General features: G+C 46.2%; 1 protein-coding gene across 4 annotated transcripts in view; it reads left to right on the top strand.

Moving 5' to 3' along the window:
- Ten-m (teneurin transmembrane protein Ten-m) overlaps window positions 1-22999 on the top strand; it is a 787615-nt gene that overhangs the window by 689222 nt on the left and 75394 nt on the right. The window contains exon 1 of one of the 4 annotated variants that reach the window (XM_025303696.1): window positions 17808-18240. The exons of the other annotated variants lie outside the window; for them this stretch is intronic. Coding sequence (XP_025159481.1) covers window positions 18135-18240 — 106 coding nt within the window. The 5' untranslated portion in view covers window positions 17808-18134. Of the gene's footprint in view, window positions 1-17807; window positions 18241-22999 lie in introns of those variants that run through there. 4 annotated transcript variants of the gene reach the window in all.

Below are 22999 nucleotides of genomic sequence, written 5' to 3'. Positions count from 1 at the left end.
CTTAAGGTTTAATGGTCGTCCGCAATTTTATTCTGGTTGTGGCAGAAGCAAATCTGCATCAAAATGAAATAATCTGAAGAGAAGGTCCGTCTTATCGAGCGCTTCTTTTCGAGAGGAAAGGTACATAGTAGTGCTTATGGGGGTTTCGTACTAAATACGGGACGCGTAAAATTGGGAGCGGGAGCGGAAACACACTGAAAAGGTTAGAATTCATTAATTATTTAAACTTGGACCTCACGTCACTCCATTTCTCAGCAATAAATCTGCATTAAAATAATTTTTTGTTGTTATTAACGGAATTGTCGATAATTTTATGGTCCTCCTGCGTCCGTAGCTGCAGAAGAAAATATTGAAGAAATTGAGAATTATTTTGAACAAAATTCATATGCTTCCATTTGAAAAGCTGCCCGAGCCCTTCAAATATTAGAAACAACGATACACAGGATTTTAAAATATTTCCTGAACACGAATCTGTATAAAATAACATTTTATCGATTGTTAACCAAACGCGCTATAACGAAACGTGTGGAATTTTGCAGGAGAGCAAATGGAATGTTTGAAGATGGAGATTTTGAGGAAAAATTGATAATTTATATATATTATATGATAATATATAATTTATACAGGTGAGGCACATTTCTGGCTAATTGACATTAAAGACAATTATTAAGCCGGAAATGTAAAAACGGTATCAGATTTAGTAGCAGCTATTGAAAAGATCGTCAGTAATATTAAAGGCCACACGTTGGCAAAAGTTCTTACGAGTTTTCGTAAAAGAATTGAGTTTTGTACAAATTTAGATGGTGCGCACTTCGAAAATGTTTATCGCTAGCTCACTTGACCATTAGCATATTTTTCATCAGCAAAGTAAACTCTAATACACTAACACTTTTTAAATTTTATTTATACCCGTTAAAAACTGCAGACTCCTCTTTTCAATTTTTGTTTTTACAATAACTGAATACATTCGAGAATGGCAGCTGATTAGTTTCAGCAATTTCCATGGGACACTCTGTATATTATGTTACACCCTGTTTTATGTTATAAGGAAATGCTGCATTTTTTAAAATATTAATAGAGGTTCTTGAACTCGTCGTGACAAAGCATTCGAAAGATTTTCATCTGAAATATTACCTGTCTGCAATTTTTGTCGTAGACGAACAATTGCAGATTTTTTACAATTTAATATACGTCAATTTATTTATATATCTCTTCTGCAATTTTATAAACCGATTTTCGTGCCTTAAATTGCGCTCCTAAAATTCGATCACAATATTCATACGGTCTTACATCGTCAAAACTATCATCACCCCCTCAAGACAATTTTTATTTTTACGACAACTGGATACATTCGAAAATGACAGCTGATTAGTTTTAGCAACCTCACATGGGACATCCCGTATTTAACGCTAATTTCATTCCTCCGGCCAATAATAAGCCTGTACCGGTCTATTTTCATTGTATTGAAACTGCAACTTTGCCGAGAGAGGTCCTCTCTTAAGAGGTCCTACAAGTGGCGAATTGTGCGTCCTCCGCCATTTAGAGATGCCGAGTAGAGTGGAACTTTAGTTTCTACAGAAATTAAATCTCCATTGATCCCGCCGGGTCTATAGATGTCGGACAGAGTTCGGCCGGAAAATAGAGAGAGGCAAAATTTCGACGTGGCTTCCTCGCGCGAAATTACGCTCGAATCTCAGAAATGTAACTAACGTTACGAGCATTGCCTCATGGGCGTCGTTCGCCACCCGCCCTCTGCCTCTCCCCCCGATAATTCGATCGCGCAGTCTCTTGTCTCAAATAGAAAGAGAGAGAGAGAGAGAGAGAGAGAGAGAGAGAGAGAGAGAGAGAAAGAGAGGCAGAGAACTCAAGAGATCGCGATCTCGTCTCGCGGAAAATTCCCAAGTTTGGCATCCTCGACTCGTCGAAATTGGAGCGAACGTTCCTCCTCCCCTCCCCCTCTCCCACCCGAATTTTTAACGCGCGCTGCGAAAATCACCGCGGATGTTCGGTGATGCAAATGATCGTGGGGGCCGCGTTACAAGGCAGAAAAGAGAGAAGCGCGCGATGCACATCGCGCAGCTGACGTGTAAAGACTGCCGCGCGCGCGGACTTACGGCGTTACATACGCGTTATCCTCTCGCGGCCGTAAAGTGCCTGTCCTTACGCGCGCCGGATCCTGCATATGTGTGTGTGTGTGTGTGCGCGTGTTTATCCGCGATGCTGAGGCGCGATGAGGAGGAGAGGGAGGGGGAGGGGGAGGAGGAGGTGCGCATACGCGAAGAAGGAGCGAGTTTTCGTGGAGCAGCGCTCGTGACTGAGAGCGACGTGCGTCGGTGCTGCGCGTGCGGGAGAGGAGAGGAGAGGAGAGTCATCGCCATGAGCGCCGTAATTTACGAAGCCATCATCATCCTTGCATGCAGATGCCGCGGCCCGTGACGGATGCCTTCCCCCTGCCCCCTGTATCGCCCCCTTTTCTTCGTCCATCCCGATCCCCTTTTCCCGTCGGTGACCGGGGGCGCGAGGGGAGGAGGGGTAGCGGGGGCAGGCGAGGGAGAGACCTCGTCGTCGCATACGGACCTCCCGCGCGACTCCGACTACGGCGCGCTCGCACTTTTATTGGCTTACCTTGCTATTTTACAACCGATAGTGGATTAAGGGGATTAAGCGCAGTCGTCCGCGGGCCGAGAGAGCGAGAGAGAGAGAGAGAGAGAGAGAGGGGGGGAGCTGCCCTTTCTATAGAGACATAAAGTCCATAAGATACGAGGATTACCCTTTTTCTAACGAGGGGCCGCTCGCGCGCTTCACGGCGGCGGCTTCGAGTGCTCCGCGCGCGAAACGCCGATAAAAAGTCGATTTATACGCGAAATGCGCGCCCCTCGCCTCGCCTCCAGCCAGCTCGCTCCGTACCGCCCGCATTCGCGAGCCGATCTCGCTCTCATCCTCCTCGTCCACCTTGAGGGACTTGATCGGCGCGCGACGTGGGTCGCCGGGAAGAGTGTCGGGTTTCCACCACAGTCGAAACAAAGACGTCGGTATCTCGCCGTCGTCGCCGCGGCCGCCGCGCCGCGCCGCGGATGACTGCTGGTCGTTTGCGGGATGACGAGGCTGAATCGCGCTTTTTCAACAGTCGAGCGATTCCTTCTCACGCTGGACTCGCGAAAGTGCATTAACGACGCTCGAGCGCCTCGCGAGCGAGCTGTCTGAGAGAGAGAGAGAGAGAGAGAGAGAGAGAGAGAGAGAGAGAGAGAGAGAGAGAGAGAGAGAGAGAGAGAGGGGGGGAGGATCAAATATTAGAATGTTTTCCTCCTCCTGTTTTTTGTCACGCAGGCTCTCCGGCAAAGTAATTTACGGCGTGTCTCGTTATTTCCATTACTTTCCTCTCTTCCAAAGGAACATTCGTGTTTCCGTTTCGAAATTATCCCAGCAACACTGTAAAACTAGGCATCGGGACATGTGTGTTAAAATTGAATGTCAGTGTGTTATTTTGACACATTAGCTGGCGTTAAGGCACTAAGTGCGTCAAAATAATTCGTTTTCTGTGACAAAAGTGTGTTTTAGTAACGCACTTGTCTGTAACACACCATGTAACACACTACAGAAACGTGTTATTTTTTCTCAATAATCCCGTGACATACGTAGAGCGTGTTATTTAGACAGAATGATAATCGAGATACACTGAGAACACTTGGATGATATATTGGATAACACACCAAGTCACGTAACACACTAGTAATGTGTTCATGATAACACACTAATTTTGTTAACACACGTTTAAATGAACACACATACATGTATTAAAAAAATACATGTGAGAAAAACACAAGTGGACAAAATCGGCGATTACTCGCCTTCAAAAAAAGTATTGTGTCTATTGAACAAATTAATGTAATAATAACTTGCTTTTATATTATTATAGACTAAATCGTTAATTGTATGTCATTCATTATTATATGTTTAAACGTAATATGTTGAATAACGCGTGACTTAAAATGGAAGAAATGTGTAAAAAAGTTTCATTCATTTACACGCTTGTGCATTCCAACATAACACACTTGGATTTGCAATGTTGCTCAATTCATCTTCATAACACACTTGGGGTGTATTATTTTGATATACCTTCATAACACATTTGAGATATGTTATTTTAATATACTTTCATAACACACTGAAAGTGTGTAATTTTAATACACCCAACCACTAGCACACATACAAACGATTATATTTAACACATACATAAATACGTTCTTTTAACGTACATATATGTGTTTAATTTAATTTGCTGATTTTGTATGTCTAAAGTGGAGACATACTTTAACACGCTTCAAGCATGTTATTGTAACACACTTCAGTTTACAGTGCGCTCTCGCATTATCCCGCGCATCCGTTAAATTTGACCTTTTCCGAAACGCGAGCGGGTATTTCTCGGAGCGACGACGCTCCGCAATGTATATGAAATCAGGATCGTTTTGTTGCGCCCGCGCCCGACGGAAAGTATCGCGATGCCATTCTCGTTTCTCTCCCGGCTGCAAACAAGGTCGCCGTTGCACTCTCGGATCACGGAAAGCCCCATCTTCTCCGTGCGCGCGCGCGAGTGTCGAGCACCATTCACGGGCGAAAGCTTTCCTGCTGGGATTTCAATATCGCGGCGGAACGGCAAAGTAACGAGGAAACGATGGAATTGGGTCACACAGCCGGGAATGCGAATATCACAAGCTGCGGAATATCTCCGCGTTAAACATTGATTTCGCGGCTCAATTATCGTCCGCTCGCCGATGAGAGGGAGCGTGCGTGCGCCGGCGCGTGTCGCGGCCTCCTCCGCGCGATCCCTCCCTCCCGCGCGCAATCTCTCTCTCTCTCTCTCTTTCTCTCTCAGCGCTCACGATGCTAAATGCAAAAATAGGGAGAGCTCGCGCGACAAAGGCTCTTCCGGCTGTACACATCGCCGTCTCTCGTCGCACAAAAACAAATATCGCCCCCTAATAACGCTTCCGCTCGCCCGCCCGCTCGCTCGCTTGTTCGCTCGCTCGCTCGCTCTCGCGCTTCCGCCTTCGTTTAATACAATTACGAACTTCAATACCACACAAGTGGTACGCAAATTAGGGGAGTCCGCCGAGTGCTCCGCTTTAACGATCCAGAACGAGCAGAACGCGCGCGCGCTGCAGCAGCAGGTAGCTTCTTCGAAACATCATAATTTGCCGCACGACTCGGCTTCTTATTATCTCGACTCCGGTTAAGCGCGAAGCACAGACCGAGCGGCCAAGTTTTTATCTACGGGCTCGTCCTCTCTCTCCCTCTTGCTCTCTCCCCCTCTTCTCTCTCTCTCTCTCTCTCTCTCTCTCTCTCTCTCTCTCTCTCTCTCTCTCTCTCTCTCTCTCTCTCTCTCTCTCTCTCTCTCTCTCCCTCTCTCTCTCTCTCCCTCTCTTTCTCTCTCTCTCTCTCTCCCTCTCTCTCTCTCTCCCTCTCTTTCTCTCTCTCTCTCTCTCTCTCCCTTTTCCTATCTCAGCCACGATAGGTACAACTTAATCGCACCTCGGGCCGTAGCGCTAAACTGTCCGACCGGATAAAGTGCAGTGGAAGCGGCGGCGGCGGCGGCGGCGACGGCGGCAACGATGAGAAAGCGCCCGCGGAGCGGCGGAAAAACCGGGGAAAGAGCATCTCTACCTATTAGGTCATACGCGCTCGCCTGTGCACCGTGTTTCGAGCGAGCTCGGCGAGAGAGAGAGAGAGAGAGAGAGAGAGAGAGTCCGGGTAACCCGGTAAAACGATAGCCGAAACCTGGAAACTCCGAGGCACTCGTATTATTCGGAGAGCGGTCGTGTAAAGGAGAGAAAGGGGAGAGAACGGATTCCCCGTGCGCCGGCTCGCTCAAGACCGCTAAATGAATTTTTTATAACAACCCCCTCCCCCCGTGAAATTTCCCGTAAGGGACGAAATCGCGCAAATTGAGAATTTTAATGGACGCGCGAGCGGCCGCGCGAGAAGAGGTGGAAGAGGGGCGGGTGGAGGGAAGATAGAAAGAACCCGGCAGCGTCAGGGGAGGGAGAATTTGGATATAATACGGTTTAATTTATCTTCCCGGATATAAAGCCGCGTTATGTTACGGTCTACGACTATTGTCTAACTTTTCAACGCGGCTCGCGTCCGCGCGGGCGAATAATTTGATAAATATATGAAACAAATCTCTATTGTGCGCATTAAAAGTATATATATCTACTCCCTTTATCTCTCTCTCTCTCTCTCTCTCTTTCTCTTTCGCTCGCTCGTTCGCTCTGCCTCTTCGCGATGTTCCCGGCCGCGATATTGTATGCAATCTTCTTCGCGAGTTAAACAATGCATCGTTTGCGGAGAAGCGGACGAGCGAGACCTCGTTTAAATCAGGAGTCGAGACGAAATCTCGACCGAAGGGAAGGAAAAGAAAACGGGCGAGTTTACGTTTACGTAACATACGTTGCCATCGATATATCGCGATAATTGTTACAAGTCTCCGGATAGCATCCGCATTCTAGAGACGCATTTTTCGCAGCATATAATCATTTTTATCATCGTCTCAAAATGACACATAGGGGAGAAGGTGGTTTTATGGCCCTCCATTTATATTATATTATATTACAACTTTATCAATAATCAGTATTAAAAAGTAATCACACTGACAATATTAATTTTATAAATATCGGTAATGACGATAAAACAAATCAATTCTCGCGTATACTTTGTTATAAACAGTAACAAGAAAAGTTTGAGCTTCGAGTGATATCTGATGGTAGCTTTTAAGGGTTATATTCGAGTCAAAAGTTGCAGAAGCATCTGGAAAAGATGTGCTCCAAAGAACGGATTCCACAGAAACGGTATAAAAAATTTTCTCTTGGCGATGAATCACTTCGTTATTAATAACGAAGAGTTATCGGTTATTTATTCATGTATCAATTATAGAGGAACAGGAGATTTTATGATTCTCCACTCACATTTGTACAACTTTGTCAATAATCAATATTTTAAGGTGAGAACTGAGTGATTACATTTGTCATTTGTGTTGTTTAATCGATTATAGACTCAGATAAATTTATGCAATGTTTATTACTTAGGATGTCATAAAAATATGAAAATACAGTATAATGGAGCATAATGGTAATATGACTTCTCATTAAAACTGGTACAAAAATGGATATTGTTTAAAATAACACAAAATGTTTAGTTACGAAATTATACATTTATTCAAATTAAACTCTTAAAATGGAAATGATAATAAATGTAATTGCGAACTTTTAATGTGGATATTGACTTACTTGTTAGCAAATACAATCTGCCAGAAAAACAGCAATGTAGTACAAATATAAGTGCGACAGCAGACTACAGATTAGAATCGATTTATCGGATAATTACATTGGTATAAAAATCTGGAGAAAGATACAGTAGTTATCGCCACTCTTATGAGGTCACATTAGCAAAATATTATGCTATTTAGTTCAACATTGGACAATTTGAAAGATGTACAGCCGAATAAAAGGTCAAGTGACGAACAAAATACTCAATTGTACAAATATTCGTGTGATAATACGCTCGAGATTAAAATTAACGAGGAAACACGTCTAATTATGTGCTAAAATGTACCTTGAAAGACATTTCGAAGTGTTCGAAAGTAAAAATGCGTTATAAAAGGTGCTGGCTATTGTGTATTGACATATTATCGTCACTGAGCTAACGGCGAACTAAACAAATGATTCCATAAGTAATAACTGGAATCCGCTACCTAATAACGGAGATGCTGAGAATGGCCATAATGCCTACAAGGGCCATAATATCACCTTCTCCTCTATATTTTCGTAACGAACATAAATTATTTACATCAATTCTATATATTAATCTCTTCCACTTCGTCTCAATGTTACGATTATGACTTTATCGACACGTCTAAAAACGTCAAGCTACCAGAACGTTACCTTTGAATACTCTTCAGTTTTCTTTATTAATCAGCGGTTATGAAAAATGCAGGAAGTTTTTGCTAACTGCCGACATATCGGTGGGGAGATATCCGCGGGGCATACAGCTCGTGGATAATTTGTAAACAAAAGTAACACACGCGCGCGATACGGATACGGAAAGGTAAACCATCTGCGCCGGCGACAATCGAACGGCCGGTCTTCGAGTCGCGGTCGATCGCCGCGTCATCGATAGGGATGCGCGATATTTACCGATTAATCGATTCGTCCAATATTTTTTGTCCAAAAATCGATAATTAACTGCCGATATTTTTAAGATCTGATATATCGATATTCGACTTTTTTTGGCGAATATCGAGAGATGTGCTACGCCATCTGTAGCTTGAAATTTGAAACAAATATAATTAAATTTCAAATTTCTGTCGTAACGTTCCAATATTATCGATGACTGTTTAAAATGCAAGTTTTAACATATTTAGACTAATATTATGTCGTACGATAAGCTTGTCGGACACGTTGATTGGTTGGCGGATAGAGTATTTCTAGAATTGCTCCGGACGTCCTGCAAATTCTCTATTTGACAACTAATCAACGTGTATCTAACAAGTTTGTTATACGGCATAATTAATAGGTTTGTTCTTTTCCTTTATCTTATTTTTCGTATCGGTGATCTTGAATTGGTGATTTAATTATTCTGTTATTTAATTTCTTTTTATTTTAAATTGATTCTTTAACCGAGCATGGTACGTTAAGCCAGGTATGAATTTTATCATTATATGATTTGTCCATGGGCATGGAGCTTAATTACATAATCTTTTCTAAATGCATAATCAGAAATAATCAACTTTTATATCTGCAGGAATCGTCGAACGTTGAACATCGATTTACAAATGGCAACTTCAAATCATATCAGTCCAAATTACCCGAAGAAATATAGCAAAAGAATTAAAGAATACGCAATAAACAAATAATAGAAAAAAATTTTTGAAACATTTAAAACTGTTTTGCAATTAATAAAATAACTTTATAACATCCAAAGTTGATTTATTCCCAAATATTATTTTATGAAAATATTAATAAAATTGTTAATATTAAAGAAAATTATAAGCGTTTAGTTTTAAAATATTAAGAAGTAACAATTAAAAATTAAAACGGATATATCGATTCTACGATCTCTTTTGCAATAATCGGTTGCTATTCGATATCGATTTTTTCCATTTTTATCGATTTTTTCGATGTCGGTTTATTTTTATCAATATCGCGCATCTTTAGTCGTCGACGATCTCTCCAGCTTCTTTCGGCAAACATTTGAACGCGAGATAGCATGACACCCCCAATCTATCTACCTACCTACCTACCCTCTGTCGCGCATTCTTCGGCCGTTTCCGCGAACAATGCAATATCCAGCAGCGCTGTTTCGCGTCGTCAATAGTTCCCCGCTCGCGGGCGTCCGCGTTTCCTGGCCCGTTTAAGTCTCGTTACGCCGCCCATTGACTCGTTAACTCGCACTCACGAGCATTAATTCGCCGTGGCAAACGAAGCTGCAGCGCCGGCTAAAAATTGCGCCGACCAGCACAGTGTGCGTCCGCTCTCGCGGCCGCGTTATCGAAGAAGGAGCACGAGTCTAATAAGAAAGAACGCGGCGGCCTGTTGGCCGCGAGACGTGTTTTCGCGACGTCGTTTCGCACACGTCGACAAGAATTTCTCCGGGCGCGGCGTGGCAGAGCACGCGCGTTTCCGCTAGCGGCCTATTGAAATTTCAATCTTTCGCTTATTCCGCGGAAACGCGCCGTCGCAATTAATCCGCTATCTGATCCGCTGTATGAAAACCTGTTATCCCGATAAACATTATCACCCGGCCCGGGCTCTCGCCATTATACACGGGGGAATCCCTCGCGAGAAGCTTTGTGTACACACGCGTGCAATTTTAATTTTCTGCTCATGAGAGGATCGGCTGCATAACGGCGAGTTTTCTCGTGTATTTATCGTTAATTGCGAGGGATGGGGATTTGTGACAATCTCGTATTGATAATAAATTTCTCCGTCGCGGTAAGATTTCGCTCGTTTGCGGACACTTTGTCTCATTTCCATTCTGTTGCGAATTTTCCACTAAAGAGAGACAGAGAGAGAGAGAGAGAGAGAGAGAGAGAGAGAGAGAGAGAGTGTGTGTGTGTGTATGCGCGTGTGCGGGAGAGAGACACCGCACACAATGCATCCCCTTGCATTCCTGTCGCGACGCCCATAGGGACGGTCGTTATTGTAATTTGCGTATATTGTTTAGGGTGCGGAACAGGCGCAAATTGAGGGTGATCGAAAAGCATTCGAGTAATTGCATAAGCGGATAACGCCGCCGCCGCCGCGCGAATGTAAAGTTTATTAACAACGAAAAGCTCGCGCGGCGGCTTGCACGTTGATTCGAACAAACGGATAATATCGGAGAGAGAGAGAGAGAGAGAGAGAGAGAGAGAGAGAGAGAGAGAGAGAGAGAGAGAGAGAGAGAGAGAGAGAGAGAGAGAGAGAGAGAGAGATAGTTTTGTCTCCTGATAGCGCGCGGCACGGCACGGAGGAAGAAAGAACGGCGACGCGGCGGAGGGCCGGCAAGATTTTACGTATCGCGCAATAGCGGGACGCTATTGCGATTACAATGTTTTCGCGGCATGCGCTGTTTTACCTCGTTGCCCGACAGTTTTAGGCGACAGTGGCGGCGGCGCGGGGGGAGGAGGGAGGGAGAGCGGGGTGATTAAAACTTCCGCGCGCCGTGCATATAAACGCGCCGCGAAGTTGCAGTCTCCGCAAGAGAAATATTGTTCTAAGGTCGCGCGCGCGCGTGCTAATAACATCAATTATTTGCCGTGCCGGCGAAAGGCCGCGGATTCCAGACGGACGCTTTTTCGGCCGACGTGCGAGATCGATCGCGAAACGTTCGACGAACGATTGACGTCCCCGCGTCCCGAATTAATCAAGTCCTGTCAGTCATAAGAGACGCGCAGCTAGAAATGACTCGGCACTGGCCGAGAACCTTCGATAGTTGTCGATCTATCGACAAGTGCAAGACACCCGTGCGACTGACTGATTTAAAGGTGCACGTGCACCGAGCGAGCGAATTCGATGTAAGGTAAAACGGCCCACGGTTGCTGAGCCTTTCGATATATTTTAATTCTAGTAATTTTCCCAGGAGTGTGTAAAATCATCATGCAGATTACACAGGACCACGGATTAAAAGGAAGGTATTTTGTTCCGGAAGGAAAGCCAAGTGTTTCCTACCAATTTTGACGTGCTGAAACAGGATCCGTTTCCCAAAAACTCGCATCACATTTACGAGATACACACATGTCGCAAATTAAAAGAACGCAGATTATAAATTCCTATCTACGTAGAATCACAATCATAAACTGTAAACCAACCCAACCAAGTCCCTTGAACCCTCAACCCATAAAGCCCAAACTCATAAACTTGCCTTGAACGCAAGATCTCGAAATGATCCGACCACTGAAGACAAGATCTGGAACTAATTAATCTATTTTAATTTGCGATGTGAATTGTGTGATTCTGGGCTCTCTTACCATGTGTATCTCATCAATGTAACGTGATAGGAATCTTTGGGAAACGAATGCTATTCCAGCATGCCAAAATATATAGGAAACAGTTGGTCTTTCTTCCGGAATAAAATACTTTTTTTATTCTGCAGTCCTATGTTAGTCAGTAAATAGCGCTATCTGTTGCTTCCAGTTGCAAGGAATCAGACATTTTGAATGAATAATTATCATCAAATTTCCTGACTAAAAATATCATGACCACTTTTAATATCTCCGTTATTAGGTAGCGAATTCCAGTTATTACTTATGGAATCATTTGTTTAGTTCGCCGTTAGCTCAGTGACGATAATATGTCAATATACAATATCCAGCACCTTTTATAACGCATTTTTACTTTCGAACACTTCGAAATGTCTTTCAAGGTACATTTTAGCACATAATTAGACGTGTTTCCTCGTTAATTTTAATCTCGAGCGTATTATCACACGAATATTTGTACAATTGAGTATTTTGTTCGTCACTTGACCTTTTATTCGGCTGTACATCTTTCAAATTGTCCAATGTTGAACTAAATAGCATAATATTTTGCTAATGTGACCTCATAAGAGTGGCGATAACTACTGTATCTTTCTCCAGATTTTTATACCAATGTAATTATCCGATAAATCGATTCTAATCTGTAGTCTGCTGTCGCACTTATATTTGTACTACATTGCTGTTTTTCTGGCAGATTGTATTTTCTAACAAATAAGTCAATATCCACGTTAAAAGTTCGCAATTACATTTATTATCATTTCCATTTTAAGAGTTTAATTTGAATAAATGTATAATTTCGTAACTAAACATTTTGTGTTATTTTGAACAATATCAATTTTTTATATCGGTTTTAGTGAGAGGCCGCATTACCACCATTATACTGTGTTGCCACATTCCAAATAATAAACATTATGTAAATTTGAATCTATAATCGATTAAACAACACTGTGACCAATGTAGTCATTCAGTTCTCACTTTAAAATATTGATTATTGACAAAGTTATTGTATAAAATGAAGGGTCATAATATCACCTTCTCCTCCATAAAAGTTGCACGATTAAGTTCAAAAAGTGCTAAATGTCTGTTCTGACACGGAAACTTCTCTTCCGAAGTTAGTTTTTCAATTAAAGTTGACGGATCAACTAGTGGGACTATATCTTATTTATTGACCACGAAGTTGAATAAAAAATTGCTAAAACTTGTTCCCATCTTCGTTATATATCTCAATTAAATAATGTAATTATTTCAGCACAGTTTTATTTGCTATTATACGGAAATATAATAACGAAGAAATATTTTCTCACGCTCATATTCGTGAAATTATACAAAGTGGACACTTGTTTGTGCGGTTACGTTGCGACAGCGTGGAGGGTCGGAAATTGGGTCGGCCATGGGGCTAGAAAGTGCGACGTCGTTGTTTACAGAGAGTCAGAGACATCAGCAGTGGTCTAGCATTCTAAATAAACAGCTTTATTGTAATTTCCACATTTATTTACTTGCGAAATTGGTGTATCTTGCGCGGAAAACTCTGAAATTCACGCGATAGAACTGTTTGTTATCAATTTTATCTTGCAGTGCTTGCATAAATAAATAATAATTATCTTTGTTATTCTTAAAAGGCCAATAAGTTTACCTTACTGGTAGATATTCACCGAGCGAACGAATATGTCAGTAAGAATTCGCTAAACGCTCAATGAACGTTCTAAATGCACCCAATAGCATTTAGTCGAATTTGTTGTTCGTTTGCTTAATGTGTATTTATTTTTTGATACATCTCTTCGTGAGCGAACCGGATCGAATGCGAATCGAACGCTGACGAACGTTCGGTTTGTATCGGATGTATGCAAAAGTCTTTTTTTAGTCTTTTTTTTTAGTCCTCTAATGTAATTATGTTGAATTGAAATATTTTTCCGCCGTTTTATATTGTTGTAAGGTTGGTATTGAAAACGTCACTCATTTTGATTCATTGGCGCACGTAACCTTTGGCATTCCACCAAAGGACACAAAAGGATCTTTTTGCTGTGAATTCTTTTCATCAGCAGTAACAATTTTCGACAAAAAATCTTTTTTGCGCTGTCTGGAAAGCAATGAAACGCGCTCAACTCAACTAGCGGATAATGCCGTTTTGCAACAATTCATGCGGTATTGCCATTTTCCGACCTTCCGAGTTTTTCCCATCTCATGCAGTCGCCTTGAAACTGTTGCTTGGTAAATTCCGAGCTGTTCTGCAAGTTCCACTTGATGGGTTTTCATTCAACGACGCTTCCAAATTGTCGGCCTCAAGTTTTTGCAACGTTCTACGCCGCGATCACTCACGGATCAAAATCACCGTCTTTAAAGCGACGAAACCAATATTTGCACGTATTGCAGGATGCAATATTTTCCCCAAGAATAGAACAAATGGATTCACATGTTGTAGCATTTCTTCTCTGCTGGAATTCATATCAGATGCAGCGTCGGATATAAAATATGAAGTATTTCGTCGCTCGTTGCATCAACTGTTATTTTTAAAATTATGCGCTCCAATGAGTCATAAATGAATGGCGTTTTAGAAAGTTCAACCTTGCAGCTCAATAAGGACCATAACGATTCGACCTTGATTTGACGTTGAAATAAACCGTTGAATCAACGTTAATTCAACCCTCATCGACGTCGAATCAACCTCGAATCAACGTTGTGGTTCTGACTGGGGAAAATACACAAAACGGCGGGAAAGTAAAATCAATTGAAAATAATTACATCAGAGGGCTGAGAAAAGGATCAAAACATTTGCATATACCTAACATTTGCTAGATTCGCCGTTTACCGTTCGTTCGCCGTGCGCCCGCCCAGTGTGTACGCACCCTAACACAGCGCGTCCGAATTAGAGAGCAAATAAGGCCGCGGTTTATGGATCCGTTTCTGCGTTCTCCGGCCCTTTCGGCGTTTCCGAGGGTCGCAGGGCGAAGGGAACGGGACGAAGGGGCTGCGTCTCTCGCGTTCGTCAATGCGATCCACGCACTTTGCATAATGCGCTTCGCCGCGCGCGCGATGACATACTACTGTGATCCAAAAGTATCCGAACTTTATTTTTAAAGATCAAGATTACAATTCAATCATGAAAATTCTTATAGTTTCCTTCAAAGTAGTCCCTATTGCTTGCAACGCACATATGCCAGCGTTTGATCCAGTCCTGGAAACATCGCTCATACGCGGCAGATACGATATGGCCTTCAATTCACGCAGCGATTTTTCGGTGATGTCCTCAATCGATTCGAAACATTGTCCGCGAAGTAGTTTTTTCAGTGGGAGGAACAGGAAAAAGTCGCAGGGGGCTATGTCTGGTGAATGCGGTGCTTGTGGAGTGACATTCGTTGAGTATTTTGTCAGAAATTCACGCACAAGTGTCGAGGTATGCGATGGTGCAAAAGTTGTCGTGATGCAAAGTCCACGAGTTGTTTTCCCACAATTCCGATCGTTTCTTACGGATTGTGTGCTGGCACGATCCAAATGATATTCCAACTTCATCTGCTATCTCTCGCACAGTCAATCGACGATTTTGGAGCAGCAATTCTTTCACTTTCTCAATGTGAGCGTCATCCGTTGACGTTGATGCTCTTCTAAGAGCGTGGGTCGTCTTCAACGGATTCTCGTCTCCTTCTTGAAACTTCTTAAACCAGTCAAACGTATTTGTTTTCCATAAAGAATCATCGCCATAAGCTTTTTGCAAAACATATTGAACGCGTTTGTGAACGAAATTTCGCTCGCAACACAAAATTTCAAACAGATTCTTTGCTCCATATTTTTCGACGTAATTCATAAAAATCGCTGTGCACAGCAATCTTCACTGACATAAACAACTGTTACTTTCAAACGGCTTGATCTTTTCACCAAATGCGAAGGACATGTGTGTACCAACTTGAGAAAGCAAACGGATTTGATTTGCGGTTTACCCGCGATTTAAAAAAAAATAAAGTTCGGACTTACTTTTTGATCACAGTACCATCGCCTGGACGGCCATGATTGCGCGAGGCTTGTAATCACCTTTTCTGCCTTCTGCGCCTAGTTGCGTATCAATCGGCCGCGCGCTCGCGCGCGTGCGATACATCAGAGAGCGACTCTTCGATTTCCGATCTAAAAGCGAGCGGGCCGTGCCCACGCTAATCAGCTCGGCGTCCGCTCCCACACCGCCACGATAATAAACGAAGATCGTGGGCGAAGATCGAGAGTGCGAATGGCGCAACACCTCGTTATCCCGTCCGTTCGCAGGCCACCCCCCTCCCCGTCGCTCCTTTCCCTTTCTGCGTTTAATATTCGCGATACACTTTAATCGTTCATCAGAGCCGCGCTCAGAACCGGTCGCTCCAATAAAACGCCTGGCGGGCAGGGATGGATGGTTCCCTCTCTCCGAACGCCGAAACTTCATCATGTCCGCGGACTTCCGGCAAGAGAAGGCACATCAAAGAAAGACGCGCTCTAATATCGCGTTGTATATCGCGGACATTAGGCGAAATTAGGCATTCTCTCTTCTTCTCTCTCTTTCTCCTCTTCTAAACACCTGAAGAAACTTCGTCGAGGCGGAAACTGCGTGAGGCGGGAGCGACTGGGACGGAAATGAAATAAGACGCGAAGAATCTGTTAATGTCGCTTCAACTAACGTTTATTAAAACGACTCGAAAAAGTCGTCCAGTGCCGAAATACCGAAGACGTTCCTCGCCTCTCGCGCGGCTCCGCTCCTGGCCGCTGGAGATGGCAGGAAGAGAGGTGTGAGAACCCGAGGAGAAATAAAGAGAGAGTGAATGTGTGAGAGAGAGAGAGAGAGAGAGAGAGAGAGAGAGGGAGAGAAAGAGAGAGACGGGGGGCCAGGAGGTGGCGGCGCGAGAAAGAGAGCGGGTCTTCTTTTCGACGAGATCCGCTGCAGCATCAGTAGAGTAGTGGGTGCCGTGATCGTCGAGGACCGGCTGTTGTCCCCCCAGCGTTCCCCCCTTCCAGCGACCCTCGTCTCAGCCGACTCTCCTCCACCCTGTGCTCCGAAATGCCCCCTTACGCAAACCCTCCCCGCCACCGCTGCCGCTGGAGGATCCCAGTTTCCCCACTCGTTCAACTTCCACCACTCCTCGACAACTCCACCATCCTCCACGGTGTCGGGAGTCATCGGCTGCCCCTCTGTCCTCAGTCTGTCACCGACCGCGCAAGCGTGCGGTTCGCCTCGCAGGTTGACCAGGATCCGTCTCGCGTACGAGTCGATGATCCACGAGTCGCGTCGCGTCGCGTGGATCCCCGCAGGTGTCGACCCGGCTCATTCTCGGTGTCCGATCGGTGAGCACCAAGTGGAAGGAACGGGGTGTTCCGGATGTCGATGTCGAGCGGGTACGCGGACGACCGCCACCGCCGAGAGCGGCGACAGCCGAGGGTCGCGTGAACGGCTCTCGCGTGTACCACCCTCGTCCACGCGGCGGAATTTTTCTCGGAACGCATTCTCGTATCCGTTCGCTCCGACGGAGGAGGATCGTCACGACAGGACGTCGAGCGGCAGCGGCAGGCCTCTCCTTCGGCGAAGTGCCGTGACCGCCGGGGACTCGCGCTTTTCGCGAGAGAGAGAGAGAGAGAGAGAGAGAGAGAGAGACGGGAGGAGCTTTCCCGACGTTGCTGGACATCAGGTCGGTGGGAAAAAGGATCAGCGGCGCGCGTGTCGATCGATCGTATCGGCGGAACGAATCTCCGGACTCCCGTGATCGGACCGGGCATTTTCGGAGCGAGTCTCACGCCGCGCCGTGCCGAAGTCACGAGAGTTTCGCGAGAGTGGCTCGCAGATAACCTCCGTCGCGGTTACCTCGACGTGACGAAGCGGCGAGCGAGTGCTCGTCCAGGCACAGGTTAGACCGGCGATTCCGCCGGAGTGTGCTCCGAGGTCTGTGCGCGCGCGCGCGCGCGAGCGAGCGAGCGAGCGAGAGAGAGAGAGAGAGAGAGAGAGAGAGAGAGAGAGGGAGAGAGAGAGAGAGAGCACCTTCACGTCCCCGGGAAGTCTCCCTCCCCCTGAACGACGGTGGCGGCGAGAGAGTGAAATTCGGCTGTGAAATTCCGTGCGTTGCTGTTCCGAGTGCAGTGAATTAGCGCGCGCCGCGGATTGACGCGGCAAAGGTCTCCGCAAAGGGTGGAATGCCGAGGAATACGCGCGAGTGAGTGCTGCCGTTCTCCAAGAACAACAAGCGCGTTTTTTCCTCCCGCTCGTCGCGAAAACGTCGCGGGACAGGTGCCGGCGCGGCGAGGGTGACCGTGGCCGCGGTTCCTCCCCCCCCCCCCCGCTCCCCCATCCGTCGCTCGCGCGCGCGCGCGCGCGCGTCCGCGGTGAAGTTTAATTTGGGATACCGCGGGCTTTCGCACGCGCGCGCTTTGTCGCAGGCGGCCGCGCGCGCCATATCCATCCATCGACGTCGCGGGTGCCTCTTTGAAGTGCAAACCGGAAGGATCGTTTATACGAAGGCGAGGCGCGCGTCGTTCTCCCGTTCGGTGTCCGCTTCTCGTCGTCTCGGGTGACTCGAGCCGACGACGACGACGCCGACGACCTGGTCGGTGCGCGCGCGTGTGATCGCTTCTCCCACGTAAGTTTCGCGTCGATGACAGAGAAAAGTGCGCGCTCTCCTCAATGTGCGACCCTACCGCATTGCTGGATCTAGTGCCGGGCGAGGGATTACTCAAGAGGCCGTCCATGGATTACAACGAGTACACGTACTGCTACGGTGGTGGTCGAGGTGGGTGGCATTGCTTTCCGCGCGCGCGGTTCCCGCGCCCGGGAACCAGTTTGCAGTCGGCGAGCTTTTCCGCGAAGCTCGCGCGAGTCTCGGAGCGTCCCGGTGGATATTCCGGACTACGTGCCATTTCAATTCAATCAATCGTCCCCCGCCCACGTGGCGTTACAGCTGGTGTCTCGGCGCGCGCGCGCGTCAACCCGAAACGTGCGCGAGTGAAATTAGGCGGCTAATTACGGCAAGACGGCCGATTAATCGCTATTATTGCGCGCCGCGAAGAACAGTCAGTGCGCGAACCCTTGCTGATCGAACTCTCGCGCGTACGATCGGGCCGCGCGCTATCACGGCGATATCACTTCTGCGCTCTCTCGTGCGTGCGTGCGTGCGTGCGTGCCAAATGTAAAAATGAAAGGCAGCTCTCTCCTATGAATATAGGAGAGAATATAGCCAATCAATCAAAGGGAATCGGAGTGTAGTTAAATATTTAACAATGCGAAATGGAGTGGCGTTGATAGAGTGCCGTTCCCGATAAACTCGGCTTCTCCGCGGAAAAAAACACTGTAACTAACACTTTTATTAAAATTGACGTTTATTTATTTCCCGAGGTGCCGCCGCGAGGTGCTGCTCGAAATCGCCCGATGCTTGGTTCGCCGTCGCGTTCGGCGTCGCCGGCGCGGGCGGACGGACGGATCCCGAGTTCTATGAAAGAGGACGAAAGGAAGAAAACGAGAGAGAGAGGGAGAGAGAAAGAGAGAGAGAGAGAGAGAGAACGCCGTAATTCGCGGTGATTTCACTCGCGGGACGCGGCGCGCGGCGGTGCGCCCTAACGCGCCAGATAGCGCCTCGTTTCCGGCCGAGTAATAATTAAGAATCGCCACACGCGATCCCGCCTGCCGTGATGAGACTTCTATTTTCGGCGCTTCGATCGATTGACCCGCGCCGGCGACGGGCGCTGGAAAAAAGCAGCAAGACGAAAACATCGCCGCGGAGCCGTGGGGGTGGCAGAGGGGTGTCACACGCGACTGCATTATCACGCGGGCCCTATTTGTCAACGTGGACGTATCCGAGGCGTGACGCGCGCGGGAAAATTCTTCGCGTGTGAAACCGCTTGATACAGCGCTGTGCAAATGAGATTTTCTATCATGCGCCTCTTAGCCGCCCCGCGCCGCGTCGAAAGAGAGGGGGTGGAAGGGGGAGAGGAAACGCAGACAGTGTCTCATACGGTGTCATTAGCTACCATCGCGCGGATCGCCGCGCCGGCGATCATATTTTACCCCCCGCGAGACGCGGGAATAGAACGATCGTTGAATCATAAAACGTCCCGCCGCGGAGGAGAAGCCGCCGGCTTTCCAGCCGCTTCGAACGTTAACGACCGATGCGAGCGTGACGGCCGACGACTCGGAGCGAAAAGAGAAAAAAATCTCCAGCACGACGTTCTCGGGCGTATCTCGTTTACACCACAAAAAATGAGGGAATACAAAGAGCTAGGAAAGTAACCGCCGCGCCGCGCCGCGCCGCGCCGGGTGGGAGACGCTCTAAATTACCCAATATCACGCGAAAAAGCGTCCCTCGCAGAGCCGTTTATACTTCCTGTCGAACGGTTTACACCCCGAACGCTTCTACCTTCGCATTGTAAAGTCGTCAAAGTGAGCGCTTTTTTTGGAACCATCCTGGAACACTGCCCACGTTATTAGAGAGAAGGGGAGAGAAAGAAAGAGAGATAGAGAGTAATCTTTCATACCTGCCTGCGTTGCTATCGGACGTTTTTCTCTCACACATCTCGAAACGTACGAAATTCTCAAAGTCTCCGTCAAAGTTGGAGGGGGGGGGGGACGAGGGGGAGATGGGCAGGCATTTCCATTTGTTCAGATTGAGCGACCAAGAGGACCGATGGTACCGGGAAGGGCACAATTTGTAATCCTTTTACGATACGTCACGTCTTCCGACGTGAGAAAGTTGCGGGCGCCGAAGCGTGGTCGAAAATAGGGACTTGCTTTATTTCATCGAGTCGCACGCCGAGCAATGTCGTCGAGCGGAATTCCGCTTTAAACTCTATTACGCAAGCACGACATTTCCATTAAGATTTTCCACCGAAGTGAACGGAAAAACCGACATAATTATCGCCGCTGAAAACGAGCCGCAGCGGCGCGACGTTTCTTCCTGCCGGCGCTCCGTCGCTCGATATTACACTCGATACTTTGAATTTCAGCGCGTCGCAAAATTACCTTGGCTCGAAGCGAATCGAGTCCGAATCCGATTGAAATTGCGAGCAATTGAAGTTGCGAGACTTCCTCCGCGACCTCCCACCTCGATAATTATTATCGAATAACGAGTTGTTTCTTCATTTGGCGACACGCCGGCTCGACCATTATGCGATTTAGCGCGTTTATTTCGCTCGCTCGCGACTCCGCGAAACGGCGTCTCGTCTCGTGCGGGGAGAAGCTGGCGCCGGCTTTTCAAAACTCGAAACTTGTAACTCGGCTCCGGGTTAAGCCAATGACTCAGCCTGGAACGCGGTTTTGGTCAAGACAAGATTAGAAGCGAGCGTCCTTTCTTCTAATTCCCTCTGCAACAGCGTCGAGAAATTGACAAATCCGTCGAAACCTGCCGATACCTGCTATACAGGGTGTCCGGAGTCTTTTGGAAACGAAAAATTGTGAAGATTAGTCAGATTAAACTGCGGAAAAAAGTCAAGTACCATTTTGCAAAAATCATAATGATTATTAACGACTGAAAATGACCACATCTAGAAGCTCTTCTAATCGATGACTTGAACATTTTTTACTTATTTCTTTACTTATTTGCAAAAGAATGACCTGACCTATAATTATATGACGGCAATTGTGCCTAGCGACAGGTTTAGGATTCAGAAAGTTCGAAGTTTAATATCAATATAATCAATACATATATTCATATCTATCGCTAGACACAATAACCGTTATATAATTCCAGATTCGGTCATTTTGAACAAAAAAGTCCTTTACCATTTTGCAAATTTTCAAGTTATCGATTAAAAGAGAGCCTCCAGATGTGGTAGTCTTTAATTATTAATAATTCAACAACTATTGCGACTTTTGCAAAATGGTACATGACTTTTCTTCTTAGCCTTATCCGATTAATCCTGACAATTTTTCGTTTCCAAAAGATCCCGGATATCCTGTATAATGTTAATAATTATATACATGTAATATTATAATGTAAATATTTATATGTATATATAATGTTAAATAACGTATATAATATTATATATGAAAAATTAATCGCGAAGATTAATCAGATCAAACTGAGAAGAAAAGTCAAGTACCATTCTGCAAAATCTGCAAAAATCGCAATAGTTATTAATAATTGAAAATTACCACATCTAAAAGCTCTTTTAATTGACAACATGAAAATTTACGTACTTATCTGCAAAATGGTAAAAGACGTTTTTGTTCAGAGTGATCTAATCTACAATTATATGACAGCTATCACGCCTTGAACGACAGGTTCAAGGTTCAATATATTCATATTTATCGCTGGACACAATAACCATTAAATATAATTGCAGATCAGGTCATTCCGAACAAAAAAATCCATTACCATTTTGCAAATTTTCAAGTTGTCGATTAAAAGAGCCTCTAGATATGTGGTAATTTTCAATTATTGATAATTTAACAACTGTTGCGACTTTTGCAAAATAATACGTAACTTTACCTCCCGGTTTGATCCGATTAATCTTGACAAGTTTGATCTTTCGTTTCCAAAAGATCCCGGATATCCTGTAGAATCCCGTTAATGCTCGCCGGTCTCGCTCGATCGGCGCGGTCTCGCCGAAAACGCCGCATTGGCCGGACCGTGACTTATTGTTGGTATCTCTATTTCGCGTGACAGAGGGCTGCCGTCTCGCGAAGATCCGCCACGGATTCGTTCGACTTCGCGATAGCGTTCCAGTCGCGATAAAACCTCTATCCCCGGCGGGAATCGATCGCCCGCGGGCGCAACACTTTCACCGGGAGTAGAGGGCGAAGAAGGTGGCTCAGGGAAAAGCTGCCGGAAGAACGACAAGAGAGAGAGAGAGAGAGAGGGAGCGAGGGGGGGTAGGGTGGAAGAGCGACACGCGCGGCGGGATCGGCGAGAAGGGGAGCGGCGGTTGCATTACCACGCAGGAGCCGTATTTATCACTCTGACATTTCCAAATGTCGCGCGGTTTATCAGGTGTTCCCGGGTGGAAACCTTAAGGTACGTGCGCTCGCGAACGCACGCTCTCGTAGATCCGTACGTAAGAGAGAGAGAGAGAGAGAGAGATAGAGAGAGAGAGAGAGAGAGAGAGAGAGAGAGAGAGAGAGAGAGAGAGAGAGAGAGAGAGAGAGAGAGAGAGAGAGAGAGAGAGAGAGAGAGATAGAGGGAGAGATAACGCGAACGCGCATGCATCGCATCGGCGATGTCATTAAATTTACATAATAAGACGTCGTGTGGTCGAACACCACATCGTCGTCGTCGTCGTCGTCGTACTCGCAAGTCTCCTCATCGCTCTCGTCGACGTCGTTGTCGTAGTCGTCCTCGCCGCGATCGTTCAAGTTGCTGCTACTCGCGGCGCGGCGCGACGCGCAGCTGCAGCGCGATCGCCGGTAATTGAATGAAACGGGTTTAGTTAGCACCTTGTAGGGCTAGAACGAGGCGACGTCGACAAAAATGTCTCTCGGAACGCTGCGTTCGTTTCGTCGGGTCGAGGTCGATCCACTCCGCCAGGTGCGAGCGCGGCGGGAAAAATCGTGAAATCGAC

This window comes from Harpegnathos saltator, unplaced genomic scaffold (genome assembly GCF_003227715.2).
Source record: "Harpegnathos saltator strain DR-91 unplaced genomic scaffold, Hsal_v8.6 scaffold562, whole genome shotgun sequence".
Classification (NCBI taxonomy): Eukaryota; Metazoa; Arthropoda; class Insecta; order Hymenoptera; family Formicidae; genus Harpegnathos; species Harpegnathos saltator.
This window is presented reverse-complemented; position numbering and strand designations above follow the sequence as displayed.